General features: G+C 41.8%; 1 protein-coding gene across 1 annotated transcript in view; it reads left to right on the top strand.

Moving 5' to 3' along the window:
- The first annotated feature begins 7,503 nt into the window (after positions 1-7,503).
- Positions 7,504-23,777, top strand: part of PPP1R3F (protein phosphatase 1, regulatory subunit 3F) — a 35,414-nt gene continuing 19,140 nt past the window's right edge. The window contains exon 1 of the mRNA XM_006902706.1: positions 7,504-8,504. Coding sequence (XP_006902768.1) covers positions 7,504-8,504 — 1,001 coding nt within the window. The remainder of the gene's footprint in view (positions 8,505-23,777) is intronic.

Genomic DNA, 23,777 nt, shown 5'->3' with positions numbered 1-23,777 from the left:
AACAAAAGTGAACATATATTTTGTTTCCAAGTGGGAAAGGACTTCCTAAGCACAAAATCAGATATAGAAACCACAGAAAAATACTAACATGTTTGAATACACAGAACAACATCACTCAGCTAATTCATTGCCATTGAATTGGAACCAACTCATAGCTGACCCTCCGGGGTCTATAAATCACACAAGCCGGAGCTCTCGTGGCTTAGTGGTAGGGAGTTGTGCTGTCATCCCAAAGGCATCTGGTTTGAATCCACCAGGTGCTACATGGGAGAAAGATGGTCAGTCTGTGTGATTCACAGCCTCTGAAAACCTGTTGGAGGGGCAGCTACAAGTTGGTTCCAAATTGATGGTACTTGACAATATATTCCATTGGAGGAGACTGCCCATCTTTATCCCATGGAACACATCTGTCTGATAGATTAAAACTGCCAGAGAGACTGCTTTTGGGTTAGCAGTGCAACTCATGGATTACACCACCAGAGGTCCCTTACACAAAACATCATGAACATAACAAAAGCATCAGAAACAAGCAGATCATGACTGATAAAAGATGGTTCCTATCCTTTCCAAGTAAAGAGCTGTCACAAATAAACAAAAAATATGAACACACTGTAAGATAATTTTTAAAAAGTACAAATAGCCAGTAAGCCATAAAAACAATCAAATAATACAAATTTCAACATGGCAGTAGTATTTTTCTTACCTGTCATACTGGTAAAGTATTAAAAACTGTTAATACCCACTCAGGGTTAATTTGATTGTAGGGTACATAAAACAGGACATTTTAGAAGAACAGAAAAGAATTAGCAAACTTAAAGATGCATTTACTCTTTGATCTAGCAACTCTTATTTTCAAGAGTCTTAATGAACTAGTTTAGAGTGTTTATGAGAAACTAGAAACAACCCAGTGAAATAACTAAGTGAAACCAATCATGGTTCACAACAATGTTTGACATTGTTAACAATTACATTTTTAGTGATCTACAAGAATGCTACTACTAACAGAAAAAGCAGGGGGGGGATCAACATATAGCATTATTCTAGAATGGCTGAAAAAATTAATAATAACTAACATTTAGTGAGCTAAGCCTACAGAAATGAGGAACTCACTCTGCTCTAAATAGCCCTTTTTTGGACCTAGGTCCTGGGCACACATATACAGTTCTAGGGCAGGATCTTACATATACTCATAGTTGATAGGGCATGAAGCTATTCCCAGGATGGTCTTTTCTCATGTAATGCAAACAGAAACTCAGATAAGCTCTCAGATGAAACAACAAGTTTAAAAATCTGTCTTCTACCAGAAAAGAGTTGATGATCACTTTTGTAAAATGTAAACATTCTCCTCCAATGTATATCAAACACAACAATGTACAAATCTCTGTGCTAGATGTTGAGTAGGGAGGCAGATGGTGCATGGAGAGACAAAAGAAAAGGTGAGACTTCTGGGAAAGAGAGATGGAGGAAATGAGACTAGATGGAGATCAAGACAAGGAAAATAGAAAAGAGGGATGGAAAATCTGTTTGAGAAACATGGCAGAGAAATGAAAGACCAATGCAGAGTGAGCATTAAGAGGGATGGGAGACACAAGAGAAGCGAAAAAAAAAAAAACAGATGAGAGAAATACAGTTGAAATGTCCAGTTATACTTGTACAATTATATTGTATATAATTATAAATATGTATAACTGTCCAGTTATACCTGATGCAAGTTGTTCAAAGCTCTGAAATTCATAGATTGGCACCTGATGTATTTTAGAAGCCTTACCTATGTGGATTGACATTGTAACTGCTACAGTGGACTGGAGCACACAGAGAATATGAGGATGGCGCAGGATAGGGCAAAGTTCGTATCTGTTATTCATAGGGTCACTAGGAGTGGTAGTTGACTTGAAGGCATCTAACACCACCACCACCACTACCTGTGTATTAATCCACCTATTTATTTTTGCTTCTCCCGAATTATTAAATAGTTGAATTATCAGTCTTTTAGCACTTATTACTACAATTATTTTTTTAAAATACTTTACCTGATCAGGAACACAATTTTGCATGTCTTGACAAAGGGCTCTTGACCTCCCCAGTGCCTAACTCATTGCCATCTCCTCCAAAAGGGTTAAAATCTGGAAAGGGTGCACAGAGGACACTTACCTTGGTAAGGTGGACTGACAGAAAAGGATCAGCTAGGCTTGTGGGAACCGTCACATATCAAAAACAACTTTGCTTTTATACTGACAAGAAAAACCACGGTGTAGAAGCCACAGACCTCTCTTTTCTAATAATCCAATTTTTTTTAGTGTGCTGATAATCATGTGTGTGTGTGTGCGTGTGCGTGTGTGTGTTACCATATTTTCTCTCTTTTTCTTGGCTTCTTGATTATGAGGCTTAAATGGAAATTTGGGGTTTTTTTCTTTGCCCTTTACGAGTCATTTGACAATATTTCTTCCCTTTACCACCTCAATAAGATAACAGGGCTGATGAGAAACTCCAGTTTCTTTTTAAACAAAAGTGTGTACAAACTGAGTAAAAAAAAAAGCAATGGAAAAGAACTCCAATATATCCCAGAGGTGTCCTGGGGCCATGAGAGATACATAGCCCTGTGAGAGGCTATGTGAGATTCTGTTGAGAACTGAGCCCCTATGTAACAATGAGGAACACCAGGTAAAGAAACATAGTAGGTCTGGGTTTCCAAATACCTCGCCCTGCTTTAGCTTCCATTTTCCCATAGGTAAAATTTATATGGTTATCCTCTTTAACTGCCCAGGTAGGGGGAACTTTGGAAGCTCCTGCCACCCATCGTCTTACAGAGAATGAGAGACATAGAAGGTACTTCTTGGAGAGAGAAAGACAGGAGTCCACCTCCACCTCACCCTTCACAATTCAGAGAATTGTGACTCACTGAGAATCACTGGCTCTCATACTTTATTGAATTAGGAAAGAGAGACCCTGATGATCACTCTACTGGGAAAGTCTTACCTAGGATCTCAGAAGTAGTACATACATCTGAAAGAGTCCCAGAGGCCCCTTGAGACTTTATTCCTTGCAGCCAGGAACATAAAAGCCTGATGCTTCTGAGGCCCTCAGCCTTTGCATTTTTTTTCCTTAAAAACAAAACAAAACCCCAAACTGTTTCCAAGGATGCCATCATCTCCAAGCTGACATTTATCTTTAATTTTCCATGTGCCAGATACAATGGTAAAAAAAAAAATTGATGTAATTTAATCATTTCCCAGTGAAGTCCATTTCATTATCACTGTCATTATTCATAGGGGGAAAAAATGCAGTTGCAGAATAACCAAACAACTTTTCCAAGATCATAGCGCTGGTGGGTAGGGAACTTGCCTTTCTTGGTACCAGACTTTTAGAGCCCCTAACTTTCTTGAGCTAAATGGTTTCAGGTCTTAAATTTTATGACTAGGAAATTTTTGGAGTCCTCTAGGGCTTGACATTTTTAAAACCTTTTATTTGCAGATTAAAAACTGCATTCCAATGATTAAAATAATTTAAAAAAAAGGGCATTCTGATTAAATGGCATTTTATGCCCACAGGACACCCTGAACAACCTTTGCCTTCTACCCTATATTTATTCATTGTTGTCCCACCCAGCTTCCTTCCTTCATGAAGGAAGGACCTTTCCTGGCAGTCATATAGGCTGATGGGTGTGGCAGGCGCCTTCATTTGTCAGTACTTCTAGATTCTTGGATGTGAAAAGGGACAGCATAGTAATTTAAACTTGATTCGACCTCTTTGCATCTTAAAAAGTTAAACAGCTAAAAGAAGGAAAATAAGGCAGTGCTTGTTGAATGCTTGTACAGTGCATATTGGGGGTGCTGCTTCATTACAGTTCACCCCCTTGCATCTCCTGTTCTATTGTTTCTTTTGAAGGCAATAGATTTTTCTCTTGCATTTCTGTCTTCTTCAGTTTCAACTTAGTGCATTTCAGATTGAAGCAAAGAGAGGCATGAGAGATCAAGGAGTTTCTGTGTGTGGCCATTGATAAATTGCATGTAAAATTTTAAAAATTGCCTAAGAATTAGCAATTATGTTTCCTCACCTCTGCAGGTACTCCCTCCAAACAAGAGTCAATAAGGGAGACTTTTCCCTACAACCCATAGATGAGATTCGCAACCTTTGGTTCCTTAACACCCTATGTGGCTCAAGGTTCTAGTCTTCCAGTCCTTTGGAGAGAGGCTAGCTTTAGGCCTGTGGAAGAGAAATAAAAAACAGCTTTTTATTCCCATAATACACACAAAGTCCACCCCTTCAATTGTATGCCTGTCCTCTTCTTCTCACCTCTCAAACCTTGGTGGGAGGGCAGAGGGAGGACAGTATCTTTCCTAAAGTCAGATGTACTCTTCTGGAAAAGCCCAGAATAGGCTTTTTGAAAACAAGGGAGGGGCAGGTAGTTTTTTTAAAAAAAAAAAGGCCCCCTAAAAAGTATCAGTCATCAACTACTAAAAAAAACAAATTCAACTTCCATACCATTAGTTAAAAATAAAACATTCACTTGTGGAAACTTCGGAGTTGATGGGACACTTCTGAGACAAAGATGATCTGTGTGTGGCAGTCAGCCAGAAGGGACATCAAGAGTCAGTTCAGATCCCATCTTGGGCACCTGATAGGAACTGTGTACAGTAAGTACGTAATAGATGTTGTGACATGTGGAATGGTGTGTTTATCAGGAAGGAGCTCTGGTGAGCCAGCTGTAAGCATGCCCCCAAGGTTAATGAGCCCCCCCCCACCCCACCCCCGCGCTCCTCAGGGACTCGTGTTTGAACATTCCTTACACTTCCTGTATGACCAGGCCAGCTCCACAAGATAAAACAGGTTTTATTTCTTGTCCTAGGCTCTGTTTCCTGGACAAGAGAGCATATTTTCTCTTTCAGGGTCAAAGGTGTGGGCTTCATCCTCTTAATGTTTTCTCCATACTTTCTCTCCCTTACTAGCACTTCTTCCTTGAGAAGGAATAGCCAGAAAGGTAGGAGACAAAACCAAGTCCAACCCAAACTTCCCTACCATTAGTACAAAATAAAACTTTCACTAGTGGAAGCTTCTGAGTGAGGGTGGTAATTCAAAGAATCCAAATAGGCTACTTAAGCTGGGCCAAGGTGTAGGAAAGTCAGTGGTGACATTGTGAACCAAGAGCCTTGCAGAATGAGGGTTGGAGACCTAAGGGGGCAAAAAAGGGTAGAGATTCCTCTCTATAATGTCCTGTATTCTCTCTTGTGGATGGCTCTAGGGAAGGAGATTGAGAGGGCTAGGAGTGGGGAGAGAGTGGGCAGGTGTAAACAGGCTAGGGAAAGCTTCCCAGAGAAAGGAGCCTTTAACAAAGACTTGAAGGAGGTAAAGAACGGTGTCATGTCAATATCTGGGTAACTGTAGAAGACCTAGTCAATGAAAAGGTCTTAAGGTAAAAGTTTACCTCATGTGCTCTAGACCTACTTAGGAGTCTGATTGGGTTAGAGTGGAATGAGAAAAGGGAAAGAGCAGTCAGAGGTGAAGTTAGAGAGGAGATAAGGGGGGTAGGCCATGCAAGACCCAATAAACTGTGGTAAGAATTTAGCTTTTATTTTGAGGCAGAAGCTAATAGAAGATTCTGGACAGAGGAGGATCGGACTTAAAATTTAACAGGATCTTCCTGGCTGTTAAGTGTAGAATGAAATATCTAGAGGGCAAGGGTAGAAAAAGGGAGACCAGTGTAGAGGCCATTGTGTAGTCTAGGTGAATGGCTATGGTGCTAGCGGTGGGGAATTCTGGAAATATTTTCAAAGAGAAGCCAACAGAATTTGCAGATTGATGTCTTCGCGGTAAACCAATATACACTGATAATGTAAAAAAAAAAAAAAAAGGTGAGCAGGACTGCCTAAGTTCTATCTAAAATGGAAAAAACACCCCAACCCCCCCCCCAAAATCCTCAAATTCATCATAGTCAAATAGGAAGTGACTCATAGCTGACCCTCTAGCTGGTTTCTGAGGCTATAAATCACACGGGAAGAGACTGCCCTTCTTTTTTCAGGTGGAACAGCTGGTGGGTTCAAACCACCTGACTTTGTTGGCAGCAAAACTACTTACCCACTAAGCCACCAGAACTCTCTCCTATAAGGATTAGATGAGGCAATTAGTATGCTCAGAATCTGGCATACAGCAAGTATTTAATAAATCCTCAAAGAAGGTAAGAAAAAGTATAAATAGGTTAAGTTTTAACTAACAGTGGACAAAAGCAACTCAGTTGCCACAGGAGAGACCTTAAAGGGGGAGTAGGAATTCACAAGTAGGAATTATCTCTAGAGGAAATGATAAGAGTAAGATGGGATATAGAGGTTGAGGCAGGTAGGCTAGGGTTTGACTTGTGATTTAATCAGTGACTACTACATGCACAATTAACTGCTGGAAGTGTACACTCAGGATCACTGTTTGATTAGCTTCCGAAAGCTCAATTAAACCATTCAACAATGATGCCAAATCCTGAAGGATGCTGGCACTATTTACACAAAAGTGGAGACGGAAGGGGCAACCCAATTATAATAGGAAGGCCCTGCCCATATTGCTAGAGTACAGGCCCTCAGGGGCTCTGAGTATTCGTGGCCCAGGGGTAATGAGAGTTGAGAGAATAAGGCATTCTAGGTTCTGTTGCCCAGACCACCCTACAGTACCATCCCTCTGCCCCTCTCACTGGTCATTCATTCCTTACTTAAATACCAACTGCACTCTCCACCCCTTCCATTGTCTGTTTCCCACCCACCTCCTTCACTACACTTTCTGGCCTCGCATTGCTTCACCTTGTCTTAGCATCGCTCTTTTGAGTTCACAGACCTTCATTAGCTCGCCTGCTGGCTCTCTACATTCTGCCTCCTTTACCCGCTATCTATATTGGCTCTGCTTCCTTTGGCCCTGCCTCTGTGGCCATGCTTGTGTTCTTTCTGGCATCTATTCTGTCACCGCCTCTTGGAAGTCATAAGAAATGTTTACAACACTGTACTGGCCCCTCAGCAACCATAATCACCACGCACCTCCGTAACAACCGTGCGCGGCTCTCCACTAGCTGTTTACAGTCTTTCATCTTACCACCTACGCAACCCATGAATCATTCACTTTTTGAGCCCCTTCTTCGCTACCTGCTAGCCGCATCACCTGTCAAGGTCCACAGTGCGGCTAACATTCCCTACTGCTCACATACCGTTCTTTCTCAGCCTCTTCACTGGCTCTCTTTATTCCCTTTCCCTACCACGCCCATCACAGACTGACTCTCCATTGATTCTCCAACGCCGCCTCCTACACGTCTCGTTTCAAGCATTCCCATTGGCCTGTCCTACTCTCGTCTTCCTTTTGCCACCTGCGTCAACTGTGCGCGGCTCCCCATTGGCTACCTGCTACTTGTCTCCATCTAGCCGCCTACGCCCCCTGTGTGCGGTACCCCTCTTGTGTTGGCCTTCTAATTGGCTGACCACCACTTCAGGCCCTGCCCCTGCCGGTCCTCTTACCGGTGTCTGCGTTGCCGCCGCTATGGCGCGCTCAGCCCCTGTGGAGACCCCGCTGCGGTATCTCGGGCCCCCTTTGCCGGCCACGAGCGCGTCCCGCGCCTCGGCCGAGACCGCGGTGGCCCCACGGAGGGTGCTGTTTGCCGACGAGGCACTGGGGCTGCCGCTGGCGCAACTGCGACGCTACCGGCCATGGGGTGGGCCCGGGGCGGGCAAGATGGCGGGCACCGGGCAAGATGGTGGCGGTGCTGAGGACGACGATGGCGAGGATGGGGATGAAGGGGTGGAGGAGGAAGAGGCTTTCCTCGAGCCCTCGCCGTCGTGCCCTGTCCACGCTGGCAGGGGGTTTTACCTGGTGCCCACATTTTCGTTGCCCCCCGCACCTGGCCGTCTAGAGCGCTTGGGGCGCGTCATGGTGGAGCTGGAGGCTCTGTTGCCGCCTCCCGGAGCAGTTCCTGGGGGTTCTGGGGTATGGGTGCCTGGGGGGCGCCCACCTGTGCTACGCGGGTTGGTACGTGTGCTGAATCGCTCCTTTGAGAAGGCAGTGCACGTGCGGGCCTCACACGACGGCTGGGCTTCATTTTGCGACCATCCAGCACACTATGTACCGTGTAGCCCACCGGGGGCAGGAGCGGGAGGTACTGGAGCAGGAGATGCCGTCCTGGATCCTTTCCTCAGTCTGGGCCCCAGCCAAGTGTCAGCCTTCTCGCCTGATGATGGCAGCCGCACTGACCGCTTTGCCTTCCAGCTGCCCTTTGCTGAGGGCGCGGGCGATGGGGCGCGCCTGGACTTCGTGGTGCGCTATGAGACCCCAGAGGGCACTTTCTGGGCCAACAACCAAGGCCGCAACTACACAGTTCTGCTCCGGATTGCACCCGCTCCCATACCCACTGATGCTGAAAGGCTGCAGCAGCTGGAGCAGCAGCAGCTGGAGCAGCAGCAGCTGGAGCCACAACCCAAGTGCCAGGGTCCGGTGGAGGCTGAGGCCAGGCAGCTGAAGAGCTGCATGAAGCCAGTGAGGCGCAGGTAATGTCTGCCAGCGCCACCTCCACCAATGCAGGCTTATGCCTAGGGTGGAGGATAAGCATCATGAACCTCCTTAGGTCTGCTTTTCTCAAGTGGGAGGAGGACACATTCAGGTAGAGAGTAATAGAGGCCAGACATGTACCAGGCACTGTTTAAATTTTTAATTTCCGTATTTGTTGAGTTCCATTATAAAACCCTTAACAAGACATCTTTCAGGCCCTCAAGAATTACCAAGCTCCTATAGGAGACTTTTAAAAAAAAAAACCAGCTAACAGAAGATCAATAGGGATAAGGCTACCTGCAGAGAGGAAAGAATGATAGAATTGATTGGGGGGTTAAAGCTTTAGCCCAGTTGTTCTGGAAGGGTTTTTGAATCCTGGATGATAAAGGTACAGAGGGAAGAGCTTTCTGAGGAGATAACGTTTAAACTGGGTCCTGAATAATAAAGAATAACACATGGAGCCAGAGGTATTCTAGGCAGAGGGAAGAATAAATGCAAGGTCCTGAGGTGGGTCCTGAGTGAACTTGACATGACTAATGGACTAGAATAGAGTTTTTCAGTGATGTGAAAGTGTGAACCAAGGGCTAATCTAGTGGTGGGGTAGAAACTGATTGACAGAAACCAAGGTTCTAGAGGTGGAAATTTAAGTGACGGTGTTTGACCTTGAAACCTGTGCACATAACTGTTATACTCTAGTATAAGGCCACCTCTGGCAGTAAAGGCCTAAGCCCTTGCTGTCACAGGGAAGTAGTTATTGATGAGTCAGAACCAGATGGGGCCTGGACTTGAAGCTTATGACCTTTGTTTGTATTTTGCCATACTAAGGGACTGGTCCTTGGAGAAGGATGTCATGCTTGGGAGGGTGGAGGGACAGTGGAGGAGGGGAAGACCCTCTATGAGGTAGATTGATTCAGTCACTGGGGTAATCGGGGTGGGTGTGTCAGAGACCGTGAGATTGGCACAGGACAGCAGGGTTTAGGGCTATTGTACATAGGGTCGCTATAAGTTGCAAGTGACTTGACACATAACAACAACAACATTCTGATCATTCAGGGGCAGGGAGGAGGAACCAGTTATACCTGTAGGAGGCCCTGTCCTTCTGTATTTGCTTCCACATATGAATTCCTCTTGTATAATAGCTAATCTGATTCTTTTTAGGACTATCCAAATCTAACTTGTTTCCTGGAATAAATAGATTTTCCCTGCAAAGTGGAAAATGCATACCTTCTTGAGAGGAGTGAAAATGAGAAGATGGTGTTCAGATCTTTTTATGCTTGATCAGGAGCCTCTGGCTACTTTAAGATGTGTCTGAATAGGCAAGTGAACTGGTAAAAACCCATTTATTGACTTGTGAGCCCCCACCTTAATCTGAGACTAAGTGTCAAGGGTGTAGACAGTATCATTTTCCTTGTGGTAAGGGTATGGATATCAGATTACCTAGTTTCAAATACCAGCCCAGTCACTTACTGGCTTTGTGACCTTGGCCGAGTCATTAATTGCATTGTGCTTCAATGCCCTCATCTGTAAAATAGTACTTGCCTCATAGTGCCATACAGGTGTTAGCTAGTAGAGTAAAACCTGTGAAAGTCAGAACCTCTACCTGTCAGAGAAGGAAAACTCAAATATTTTCCACTAATAGAAAGTTAAGACTGCACCATGTCGAAGGCAGAAAATTTGTGAGACATGGCAAAACAAGTCCTTTTGAGGTTTGACTTTAACAGGTTTCACTGTAGGGAGTTACACATAAACTCTGCTTATGGCCAGCGGTGTGGCCTAGCCTCAGTTTCGTCTATTTTAAGGAGAAGGATAGTAATTTTGAGTAGTCTTGTGACAGGCTAGCTGAAGTATGGCAGTGGTTGCAAAAGATAACAGTACTCAGCATTTACTATCTCTGTGCTAAGAGCTACAAGTCTATTCCAGTTGAGTCCTGCTATGCAGCAATAATATGCATGCATGCTATGTTCAGGTCTGTTGTTTATAGAGTCATATGATTATAGTTGACTTGATGGCACCTAACAACAACATGCTTGCTATGTGGTGCAGGGCCCATGATTACTTAATAGATGGGCAAACTTATGCTCAGGAAGGTGAACCAGATTACTCGAGTTACAGGACCAAGTTTTAAAAGATACCAGGGAAATTTTTCTACTAATTATTTTTACCTTGCAAGATTGAGGGCCAATTTTGAATTTCATTCCTGGTGTTCCATATCTTGTTTTCCATTTACTTCCATCTCTGCACACACTCCCCTCCTTGTTTTATTAAGGTGGTGTGTACTAAACTTAGGGAGCTCTTATGGCCTAATGCTAAGAAGCTGGACTGCAGTTCCAAAGGCACTGGTTTGAATCCACCAGTTGCAAATCATGCAATTTATAGCCTCTGTAAACCATCTGGAGGATCAGCTATAGGTCAGTTTCAACTCAATGGCACACAACAAGTGTATGTATTGGTAGATATTTTTAATATGTATGCACTTATGTAACTACTCATATTAAGGTTCAGAGCATTTCTAGCACCCCGTGGTTGTCTTCATCTCTATACATGCCTCCCGCAACCCCCCCCCACCCCCGTGTTTCATCCCAACCCTGTCTGTAAGACATGATAGTTTGAGTTTAGTCATTTTAAAGAGTGTTGAAGACAATAGAGAAATCAAAACCTTGCAGGGGCATTGTTAGTGGATAGGGTGTTTTTCTTTTAAAATACATCAGTGGTTTTAAGGAGAAGTTCAAGCAACCTGTTCAGACAAATGTTTTGGTAGCTGGCCCCAGGTCTGTGGTTTCTAACATGACTTGTGATATTATTTTAAGTGGGCAGATGGTTTTTTTGATAGCTTTTTAATCTTTTGATCTTAACTTTTGCAAAAAGGATATTGGTGATCTTTGCAAGATCAGTGATAAGGTTTTCTTTGTAGGTTGGTGGCTTTCTTGGTGAGTACACTTACTGTTGTTTTAAAACCTGTGTGTTGTTATCAACTTAGAACACTGTTGAAGAACAGCTGCCCCCTGTAATCTAAAGAGGTATCTTTTACCTTGGGAGCCCCCCTATAGAGGGCTTCCCATTCAGGAAATATTGACTACAGGCCTACTGTGTGCTAGGCACAGTTATGGCAGGTTATGGCACAGGAGTAACTCTGTGGGAACATCCCCAAAACTCATATGTCTGCATTCCATGTGTTTCTGAAGCAGGATTTTTTTAATCGTTTAAGCTTAGAGATAACCTATTAACAAGCTTTTCTTGGCCTACTATGTTCTGGAACAGTGCAAAGTTTAAGCAGGTAAAAAGAGATGCAAACTGATTCTATGATGTAAAAGGGTTGTTTGTTAGGGCTAGTGGGAGGAGGAGGTATACAGATTATGATTATGAACAAACTGACATACACCCTACTCTTTGTTGGGCAGTTTGCTGAATATTTTCATGCAAAATTTTATTTAATCCTGCCTACATTCCCTGTGAAGATAGACTGTATTTTAATCCCTCTTTTCTGGATGAACAAACAGGCTTCCAGAATCCAAAGTCTCAATACTTTTGTGGAGAGGAGCATTCCTGTTTTGTTTTGATTAAAAATCCTTAGGAGAAAAAAAGAAAAGAAAAAAAAAACAACCCTTAGGAGGTATCCTAATTCTCTTAAAGACCAAGATAGCTTCACTATGGCCTTCAGCTACCTGTCTTACTCCTTGTCATCTTGCCTCTGCTTACTTCTAGTACTACCACTCTTAGCCTTATGAGCTCCTGTCATGTTTTTTCTGTTACCAAGACAACTTTCTCCTACCTTTCCTAGAGCCTTTTGTTTTACTTGTTTCTTTCACCAAGATTGTGTTTTGAATCCCTTGTAATTGGCTCCTGTTGATCCTTCATTTGAAAAGAACTTTCTCAGGGAAGCACATCCATCTCAACTTTCTCAACCTCCTCCCCTCACTGAAATTTTTTCATAGTACTAATGATCTGGTGGCCTAGTGGTAAGAAGCTGCTGCAGTCCTGAAGGCATGTGGTTTGAATTCACCAGCTGCTCCATGAGGGAAGGATAGGTCATCTCCTTACATGTGATTGATTGCCTCTGAAAACCCACTGAAGAGTCAGGTATGGGTCAGTTCCAACTCAACAGTATACAACAACAACAATGATCAGAGTAACATAAAATCAGGATCATTTTCACCTCTGCTCAGCCGTCCTACTGTAGTTTTGGAATCTACTTTTGTTTCCTCTCTGATGTGTTTCTCAAATATTCTTTACCTTGAGACTTCAACTCTTCCTTCACAAAACAAATAGAAATCTTAAGAACAGAAAACCTCTTGGTTTGAAAACTGAATTTCTTTCTCCTTGCTAGAGGTGAAGAGAAGCCCTTTTTCTTCCCTCAGGCCAATCTCTCCCCCTGTTCTCTAGGTTCCATTTTCTGCCATTTGATCTAAACCAAACAGAATTACCCTTTCTTTCCTGGCATGCTTTTAATTACTTTCCTCACTTGGATGTACTGTAATGACTTTTATACATACTAATATCTCTACTGTCTTCAAAAACTATTCCTTGACCCCATGTTTTCTTGCTGCTGCTCTAAGCCAGCACCTAAGTCACCTTCTCTCTACTTCACTACTAAACTCTGAAAACAGTTGTCTTCACTTTCTCAGCCACGTGTGTTCTTTAGCCCATGCATCTATCAGATTCCACAGATGGTTTTTTGGTATTCTTGAAGTGGTTGACAACTCCTTCTTAAAAAATACTTTTCTCCTTACTATCTGTGGAACCATGCTCTGCTGCTTTTCCTTTTAGTTGTCTGTCCCATTCTTTCTCTTTGCGATTTCCTTCAGCCTTTATAACCAAATTTGGTATGTCTACTTGTTCATTTCCTAGAGATGCTTCAAACTCACCTTAAGATGGAATTCATTACCTCCTCCACTGTGTTCCTGAATGTACCCTCACTGCTCTACCCACCTCTGGCCCATTTTCTTTCTATACATCCTCAGATTCTCCCTGACCCACAACCTGGGTCAAAGGCCCAAGTCTAGGACATTTTCCTATTGGATATCTCTGCCCTGCTAGACTGTAAGCTCCGTAAGGGGTAGGCACATAGACTGATTTGATCACCACTGTATTCTTGTAGGGCCTACTATGGTGCCTGGCACTTAGCAGGTGCTCAATAAATGTTTGTTGAAAGATTGAGTGTGAGTTGTTTTTGGTTTTTGTTGTTGTTTATTTTTTAAAATGTCTTCCTCTACACTGAATTGTAAGCTTCATAGTTCACTCTTGTGTCTCCAGGCTGATGCAGCTAGAAGTGAATGGTTAGGGTCCAACTTCATATCTAAGTTGGAAACCTAGAACAACCAAAGTTAAGACAGGGTAAGTCAGAAATTATCTTAGTTGTCTGGAGAGTAAAAATTCAATAATTTAAATTTCTTATTCTGAAGAAAATTGGTAGGGCATCATGGTTAAGGATGTGGGGATGGGGTCACATGCTTAGAAAGTGGCAGAAACAGCTTGCACTGGTGTCCCAGTTTTTAACCACCACACAAGACTGGGATGAGTGTCTTATCAGGCAATGCTGGGCAAGTTGCTTTCCTTTTCAAAGCCTCCATTTCCTTCAGTGGAAATATGGAGGGGATTATTATGTATTCAGCATTTTACAAGTGAATTTCCAATATTCCATCACAATTTTGTAAAGTTGGACATTCTGTTATCTCTTTACAGAGCAGGAAAGGAGGTGAGAGAGATTAAATAACTTGCTTCAGGAAATACAGGGGTGGAGCTGGGGTTATTAACTATTGTGTGTCATGACTCTTTATTGAGATATGAAGTAAATTTACTGGATTCAACAAACATTATGAAGGAATAACAGGAAATATCAGTGTGTAACATAGTAAAGGTTAAGTATTGTTTTGTGAACAATCTTTTCACCCTGTTATATATGTATTTTCACATGTATAGGCATACTGGATTATAATATAAAATATGTTTCTTACTGTGGGACATGGCCAGAATAATTGAGGCACTGTAGTAAAAGAAGCTCATAGCATAATAAACTCTCCTACCTCTGGATTGTCTGTGAATCAGTTGTGGCTGACACAGACTGTTGGGGGAAAGCAAAGCAATATCTCACAAAAAATGATAGTTGCTTTCACTGCTGCCTTAGAATCTTGTTCTTTTCAGAAAGAGGCTGAGGATAACCATGATTCTGAGTATTGTAGGACTCTGAAGATACCTGTCCCTCAGGGAGTCAGCATTGCTGGGTCTACTGAATTTCCCTTTTGGTTTCAGTTCATGACTGAGTATGTATTGATGTAGTTATTTGAAAATGATTGTTGATGTTAACAGAGTCTTGGAATGGCAGCAGGGATGGCAGTGATTGCTCCGAAAGTCTGCCTTACTTTTCTTGACAGCTTTCTATTCCTCTCTCACTCTGTGTCTATTCTGTTTTGGCTGGCTGAGATGGAGGCTAATGACACCCCTTTCCTCTGATTTTTCCTCATAGTAAGGTCAGCAGGCATTGAGTTTAGTAATAGGAGGAATTGTGTCCAGGAATCTAGTATGCAGGCCCAAGATGCCCCATTTTGTAACTATATCACCTTGACCAAGTACCCTCAAAAAACTGTCTTGAGAAAGAGGATTTTGGCCCAAAACATGCCCGGGTATACTGGAACCAGTGTTCTCTTATCTCACTACTACCCTTGAGGCATTTGTGTCAACAGTCATGTTTCCAGTTTTCTTAATCTCTACTCCTTCCATTTTTCCAAGTAACCCTTCTCTGTTACTGACTAGAATCGGGCTGCATTTTTTAAAGTATTTTTATTAAAATCGAAGCTACCTCAGATTTTTTTACACTTAAAGACAATTCAGGAATATTTAGTGGTCTTTTTAATTTATAATTTCAGACTTTTTGTATGCTGAAAGTGTGGTAGAGAGCATTGTTCTGATAGAGGTGAAGATTTTCAAGTGACTTGTTATCAGTGAAAAGGGCCTACTTTTGAAGATGTGAACGATAAATGTGCCTCTCTCATGTCTCTGACTTTAGAGAGATTGACATGGTTGCTTCTGCTGATCTTGGTCCTCAAATCCTTGATCTTTAATATCCCTCATCCATGAAAGAGATGCCCTTGGATAGGATGAATTTATTTAATATTTGCCTTTTTCTCTCCCCCCCCCCCTTCTAGAGGAATTGTGGAATTATTTCTTCTTTACTGGCTGCTCCCTGAGATTCCCTTTTTTCTTTCACATGTATCTATGACACTGTAGTGACTTTGAGAAGCCTAGTTATTATATATGTCAGGACTGGGCCAGATAGCAGGAAAAGGCTTGCCCAATACTGTCCCAGGGAGAGGACTTATTTGTCTGTGGATCTTCTTGAAGAAACTTGATTTAGAAGAGCCTAGGAAGATGACATTTTTGGTAATGAAAGATTACACCAACAAATTGAGTCACTAAACACAGTTAAGTGAAAATTGTGTTGACCTGGATTTTAGTTCCACTGGTAGAGGGCTTTGTGCTCTGAGAACCCATTTCTCATCCATGATGTGAAGGAGTTTGTAGGCTCTGAAAGTCCCTTATTTCAGGCCCACTACTGTTCTTACTTGGAGAGATTGGACAGCATTATGCTGAGTGAACTAACTCAGTCTTATAAAGACAAGTACTGCACAAGACCATTATTGTAAAAATAGAAGAATAACTTATTTAGATAACTTGGTATGTGTGAGCTTTTGTCCATGGAAAGAGACCACGATCCTTTTCATAGGACTATATACATGATTCAAGCTTTCTCCCCTAGGTTACGGATTAAAAAAAACCAGTTATTGCAGCTACTTCTCTATCTTATGGTCTAAGCCACAAGTCCCATGAAGGCAGGGCAACTGGGAGTAAGCAGATTTAAAGAAAGGTCCACAGAAAGTACTATGTAATAGCTGAGGAAAACCAGGGGAAGTACCAGCTGCTGAGAGAAGGGAGAGATGAGGCTCCAAGAAGAAAAATCCATGAACCAGATATGATGAAGATCATGAACTAGATGATGTGATTAAGAAAAACATAATACCTATTGATATAACCAGAAAACTTCCAGAAGAATCTACTTGAACATGGATCAACATGTACTGGACTTAATGCTGCTCTCTGTGGCCTAATAGCAAAGTCTTTTTTTCAAAGCATCTTAAATGTAACACAGGCTTGGATAGTTGCTGGCTTACCCATGGCAGTTATTTCCTTTATGATAGCACATCTTGCTGCATTTTGTACTGCATTGCGGTACAAGGTGGACTGGTTGATCTAATTTTTTGAGCTCTTTACCCTGTTATCTGGGCTTTACCTGTGACTGTGTCAGCTTTGCTACCAGAGAAAGGAAACAACTTACTGGATCAGAATTTTTCTAAACCGACCTTTAAAAAGACGCGTTTCCCCATTTTGCTTCAGACTGCATTTGCAGCTTATCTTGGGTCTAGACAATATCAGTTAATCATAAAAGCCCTTCATTTACCTGAACCTGACCTAGAAACCTCCAGGATTATTTAGAATCTTAGAAGCAGGCTGTATACAAAAGTAATTTTTTTTAAAAGAAAGTACTATGTGAAGGAGAAAGGAGAGACCATATTATTGGTACTTTGCTTCTAGAAAGGATTGCTGATGGGATTGGGGCAAGGCCCCTGTTTCCTCCTCCATCAAGCAGCAGTTGGTTGATTAAGAATATAGAAATCGGATCCAGAAAGCTTGAGTTTAGATCCTGACTGTGTGACTTGAGACATTTACTCAGCTTTGGTTTCACCGAAGGGCATAATAGTATTGCCTGCTTCAGAGGTTTAAAAACTCCTACCTCACTGAGTTGTGAAGATTAATCTATGCACTTAAAATAGGACTGACTGCCATAGCAAGTACTATATAAGGGATTGTTGTTGTTTGTTGTTATGTGCCGTATGTACAAGAACCCTAAACCCTGCTCTATCCTGAGCCAACCTTACTGTCAATGACACACTTACCCTCATTACTCCAGTTACTGAATCGATCCATCTAATTGAGGGTCTTTCTCTCTTGCACTGTCCCTCCACCCTCCCAAACATGATGTCCCTCTCCAAGGCCCTGTCCCTCCTTGTAACATGTCCAAAGTATGTAAGACGAAGCTTCAGAATCCTTGCCTCCAAGGAGCAGCCCAGTTTCACCCTCTCCAGGATGAACCTGTTCTCTTAGCAGCCCATGGTATATTCAATACTCTCTAGCACCACAGCTCAAAGGCATCAATTCTCTTTCTATCATCCCTTGTCATTGTCCAGTGCTCTGATATGTAGCAAGTAATTGTGAAGACTGTGGCCTGTATCAGGCTCACCTTAGTCTCCAGACTGACATTGTTGCTCTTCAGTACTTTGAAGAGGTCTCTGACAGTAGACTTCCCCAATGTAATACATCTTTTAATTTCCTGGCTGCTGGTGCCAAGAGTGTTGATTGTGGAGCCAAGCAAACTGAAGCTGTTAACATTCTCAATCTCCTCACCATCTGTCATGATGCTGCCAATTGGCCCAGTGGTGAGAATCTTTGTTTTCTTGATATTGAGCTTCAATTCATACTGAAGGCTGCAGTCCTTGACCTTCTTCTGCAGCAAGCAGGTTGTTGGTGAATCTAGTGATACTCTATTTCTGTGACAGTAATTAAACTTTCACAAAGCTTCAGCCATTTCCAGAAATGTCAGTATCATTATGCTGACTCTCAGAAAACATGGTCTGAGCAGTTACTTAAGTTGATTTTAGATCTGTGAACATGCTTTATGTAGTCCATGCCTAATTTGCTTTAGTTTTTAGCTGCTTTATATTCAGCTGTAAGAATAAGAACAGTGAGTTCTATATGATGCCTATGACCCCACTTCTGGCAGGATCTGAGTGAAATTAAATACTTTGGGCTTAGGTCACTCAGACCTTGACATCTGAATTTCCTGGTAAAGGAGGAAATAAGACCAAACCAAAAAAAAATATTTATCTACAATTGATTCCACATTTTTTCCTATTCCAAAGAATAGGTGTGCAGAAATTATTGAACAATATCATTAATATCACATGCAAGCAAGATTCTGCTGATAATGATCCCAAACTGACTGGAACATCACATCAACAGAAAACTGCCAGATATGCAGGCTGGGTTCAGAAGAGGCCATAGTACTAGGGATATATCTAATGTTAGTTAGATCTTGGCTGAAAGCAGGGAGTATCAGAGAAATGTCTATCTGTGTTTCATTGACTATGCAAAGGCATTTGACTTTGTGGATCACAACAAACTGTGGCTGACTCTGAGAACAGTGGGAATCCCAGAACATTTGATTGTGCTTATGTGGAACCTATACTTGGACCAGGAAGCAGTCGTCAGAACAGAGCAAGGGAACACTGCATTGTTCAAAATCGAGAAGGGTGTACACCAAGGATGTGTCTTATCTCCATACCTTTCCACTTAATATGCAGAATAGATCATCTGTGAGGCTAGGTTCTATAAGGAGGAATGTGACATCAGGATTGGAAGAAGACTCATCAACCACCTACACTATGCAGATAACACAACCTTGCTTACTGAAACTGAGGAAGACCCAAAGCATTTGCTGCAGAATGTCAAGGACTGCAGCCTTTTAATATGCATTGAAGCTCAAACCACTAGGCTGATTGGCACCAGCCTGACAGATGGTGAATAGATTGAGATTGTTGACAGCTTTAGTTTGCTTGGCTCCACAACACTCTTGGTACCAGCAGCAAGAAAATCAAAAGAATAATTACATTGAGAAAATCTGTCAGGGACCTCTTCAGCATACGGAAGAGCAATGTCAGTCTGGAGACTAAAATGCGCCTGATCCAGGCCATGGTATTCACAGTTACTTGCTAAGGAAAGCTAGGGATGATAGAAGGAAAATTGATGCCTTTGAGTTGTGGTATTGGAGAAGAGTATTGAGTATACATGGACTGCTAGGAGAACAAACAGGTTCATCCTGAAGAAGGTGAAACCAGGCTACTCCTTGGAATCAAAGATTCTGAAGCTCCGTCTGACATACTTTGGGTGTGTTGCAAGGAGGGACCAGTCCTTGGAGATGGACGTCATGCTTGGGAGGGTGGAGGGACAGTGCAAGAGAAGAAGACCTTGATGAGATGGATTGACTCAGTGCCCAGCGTAATCGGGTTAGGTGTGTCAGAGACAGTAAGATTGGCTCAGGGTAGAGCAGAGGTCAGAACTCTTGTACATAGGGTTCCTATGAGTTACAAGTGACTCGGCACATAACAGCAACAACTGTTGAATCAGTCCCTGCTCTGGGGTTTTGTATCACTTCTCTTGGCTCTGTGCTACTTTTCACAGGTGAAGAGTGGGAGGCTCAAGGAGACTTGACTCACCTAGTTGATAATGGTAGAGCCTGGGTTTGAGGGGGATAAAGACGAGGTCTTTATTTTCTTTGCTGACCCTCTTCCCATTCTCCATTTGCATTCCTGCTGATCTCTTCCTGTGTCCCATAGCTTTCTCCACCTGCTCTTTCTTGGGAAAAGTGGTTTACTCCACAAGGGATATATCTTTTAAAAAATGATACAAAATATTGATAAAATTATATCTGAAGATTTTTTTTGAAACTTGATTTGTGAGGGGAAAATGAGAAAAACTTAGCAGCTCAGTAGCAAGGGAATGGCAAGTATATGTTTAGAAAAGTAAAATGCTTATAAAAGTATAATGATGTTTCTTATTTTTCAGTGAACAACACTATCTATGAATCAATAAATTATAAGTGGCTTTATAAAATGAATAGAATGTTTGCCATGAAATTTTTCAAAATGGTACATTTATTACCTCTGGTTTATGTGTGATTCCCCCCCCCGCTTTTTTTTTAAATAAAATTTTTATTTTATACTGGTTTACTTACAAAGTTCGTATACATTGTGTTTCACACTGGATCTTTCCCATTTCCTTTACCTACCCCTCCATCCATCAAATTGTGTGACCGTATGATTAACCACTGCTTGACTGCCCCCCACAGCCCATCATGACCCCTCTGCTCTCATCTGCCCCCTCTTGAATCCTCATACATGGTCTACGATAATGGACTTATACAGGATTTGCCCTTATGGGACTGAGGTCACTTAGCATAATGCTCTCGAGCCCTTCCCAAATTAGGTAATAATTTACAAAATCATTGCTCCTGTGTACTACATATTATCCCATTGTGTGAATGTACCATAGTTTCTCAATCCATTCAATTGTGGTTGGACATTTGGGCTGTTTCCATGTTCTTGTGGTAAGTAGCGCTGCTATGAACTTTGGTGTGCAACTCTCCATTTGTGCCTCATTTCTCATTCTCTCAGGGTATATTTCAACCACTGGAATAGCTGGGTCATATGGACTTTCTATGTTCAACTTTCTGAGAAAACACCAAACTACCTTCCAGAGTGGTTTACAATCCCATCAACAGTGTGTAAGAGTTCTTATCTCACCACATCCTCTCCAACATTTATTACTTGGTCTCCCAATTACTTGGTATCCCATTAAACTTTGCTACTGCTACTGTGATGGTATCTCATTGTGGTTTTGATTTGCATTCCAAAGTTGCCAGTGGTTTTTGAGCATTTCTTCATGTGTCTGTTTGCCATCTGAATATCTTCCTCTGTGATGATTCTTTCCATGACTTTTTGTGCATTTCATGATTTTGTTATCAGTCTTTTTCTTGTGGAGGCTCTGCAGGAATCTGTAAACTTTTGATATGAGACCCTTGTCTGAAATGCTATTGTTGAATATTTTTTTTTCTCAGTCAGTACATTTTCTTTTCACTGTCAGAAAAAGTTTTTGATGTGCACAGGGATTTAATCTTTAGGAAGTCCCATTCATCAATTTTATCCTCTCCAGATTGTGCATTTCTGGCTATATTTGACAGTCTCTTTATACCATAGACTAAGCTTAATCCCAGTTTGTCTCTGATGAACTTTGTGGTTTTAAACTTTACTCTCAGGTCTCTGATGAACCTTGAGTTGACTTTTGTGTATGGTGTGAGATGTGGATCCTGTTTCATCTTTCTGCAGGTTGTTGAAGAGGTTGTCATTTCCTCATTTGATAGGTTTTATTTCCTTGTTGAATATCACTTGACCATAGACTGTTGTTGTTGCTATTATGTACCATCAAGTTGCCTGTGACTCGTAGTAACCCTATGTGTAACAGCCCTAAACCCTGCTCTATCCCGTGCCAATCTTATTGTCTCCGACACACCTATCCCCATTACCCCAGTCACTGAATCAATCCACCTCATCGAGGGTCTTTCTCTCCTGCATTGCCCCTCAACCCTTCCAAGCATGAGGCCCTTCTCCAAGGACTGATCCCTCCTTGCAATATGTCCAAAGTATGTCAGATGAAGCTTCAGAATTCTTGTTTCCAAAGAGCAGCCTAGCTTCACCCTCTCCAGGATGAACTTGTTTGTTCTTCTAGCAGTCCATGGTATATTCAATATTCTTCTCCAGCAACACAGCTCAAAGGCATCAATTTTCCTTCTATCATCCCCAGTCATTGTCCAGCTTCCTGAAGCATAAACAGCTGGATCTATTTTCTGGGTTCTCAGTTCTATCCCAGTGGTCTACGTGCCTGCCATTGTACTAGTACCATGCAGTTTTGGTTACTACCACTGTGTAGTAGATTTTGAGGTCAGGGAGTGCTATGCTTCCACTTTTTTGTTTGTTTGTTTGTTTTTCAGAAGTGCTTTGCTTATTTGGGGTTTCTTTCCTTTCAAATAAACTTGACAATTTTCTTTTTGATCTCTTTGAAAAGTGAATTTGGTATCTGTATTGTGATTGCATTGAACATGCAGATTGCTTTTGGTAGGATTGTCATTTTCATAATATTGAGTCTGCATAATTATGAACAGGGTACATTTTTCCATTTCTTTAGGTCTTTTATTGTGTCTTGCAGAAATGCTCTAATTTTTCTTTTCTTTTTTTTATTATTTTGTGTGTGTACCGTCAAATTAGATCTGACTGGTACAGGAGGAGATTGTTCCTCCTTCTCCAGCAGAGCATCTGGTGAATTTGAACCATGCACCTCTGGGATTGCAGTACACCTTCTTGCCACTAGGCCACCAGAGCTCACCTCTAATTTTTCTTCTATAGCTCTTTTGTATCTCTAGTTAGGTTCACTCCCAAGTATCTCAATTTGTGGTTGACTATTGTAAATAATATTGCTTCCTTGGTTTCCTTCTCTGAGTTTTCTTTCGTACTGTAGAGGAATCTGATTGATTTTTGGATATTGATCTTATATCCTGCCACTCTAGTAAATTGGTCTAATAGCTCTAAAATTTTTTTTATTGAGTCCTTGCGATTTTCTGTGTACACTATCATATCATGAACATATACAGATACTTTAACTATCTATTTGTTCTTCTGGATGCCTTTTATTTCTTGTTATATTTCCCTAGCAAGCACTTCCAGTATGATATTGAATTGAAGTGGTGACAGTAGGCATTCTTGTCTGGTCCCTGTTTGCAAGGAAAATGCTTTGAGTCTTTCTCTGTTGAAAATGATTTTGGCTCTTGGTTTTGCATATATACTTTCCACTATGTTGAGGAAATTCCCTTCTATTCCAATTTTGCTGAATGTCTTTATCAGGAAGAGTTGTTGGGTTTTGTCAAATGCCTTTTCTGCAAAAATTGCTAAGATCATGTGGTTCTTGTTTTTTGCTTTGTTAATATGGTGAATTATATTGGTTGTTTTTATGTTGAACCATTCTTTTTTTTTTTGTAAATATAAAGATTTTATTTTGTACTGATTCACTTACAAAGTTCGTATACATTGTTTTTTCAAACTGGATCTTTCCCGTTTCCTTTACCTACCCCTCCCTCCACCTATCAAATTGTGCGACCCTATGATTATGCCCCCTAATCTGTCCTCAACCTTGTGCTCCCCCACTCTCTCCCTCAGATCATAATACACATTATACTGGTTATTTATTTTTTTACAATAATGGTCTTATACAGTATTTTTCCTGAGTATGGGACTGAGTTAGTTCATAGTGCTCTCCAGTCCCTCCCAAGTTAGGTAGTGATTTGCAAAATCATTGCTTCTGCATGCTGCATAGTATTCCATCATATGAATATACCATAGTTTCTTTTCTTTTTTTTTAAATTTAGGTTGTTTATTTTTCATTTCAATGAACATCTACAGAGATTTTGGGACTCCATTCAGTCATTGTTGCACCCTTCTCCCCGCACAAACCCCTCCCCCCTCCCCCCCATTTGCTCCTCTCCTTGAAAAGCAAAAGAAAAACTCCCTCATTGGTACACAATTCCCCCCCCCGCACCTCCCCAAACCCCACCACCTACC

This window comes from Elephantulus edwardii, unplaced genomic scaffold (genome assembly GCF_000299155.1).
Source record: "Elephantulus edwardii isolate Elephantulus edwardi_28Jun2011 unplaced genomic scaffold, EleEdw1.0 scaffold00441, whole genome shotgun sequence".
Classification (NCBI taxonomy): domain Eukaryota; kingdom Metazoa; phylum Chordata; class Mammalia; order Macroscelidea; family Macroscelididae; genus Elephantulus; species Elephantulus edwardii.
The sequence above is the reverse complement of the archived record's forward strand: the minus strand, read 5'-3'. Positions and strand labels throughout refer to the sequence as shown.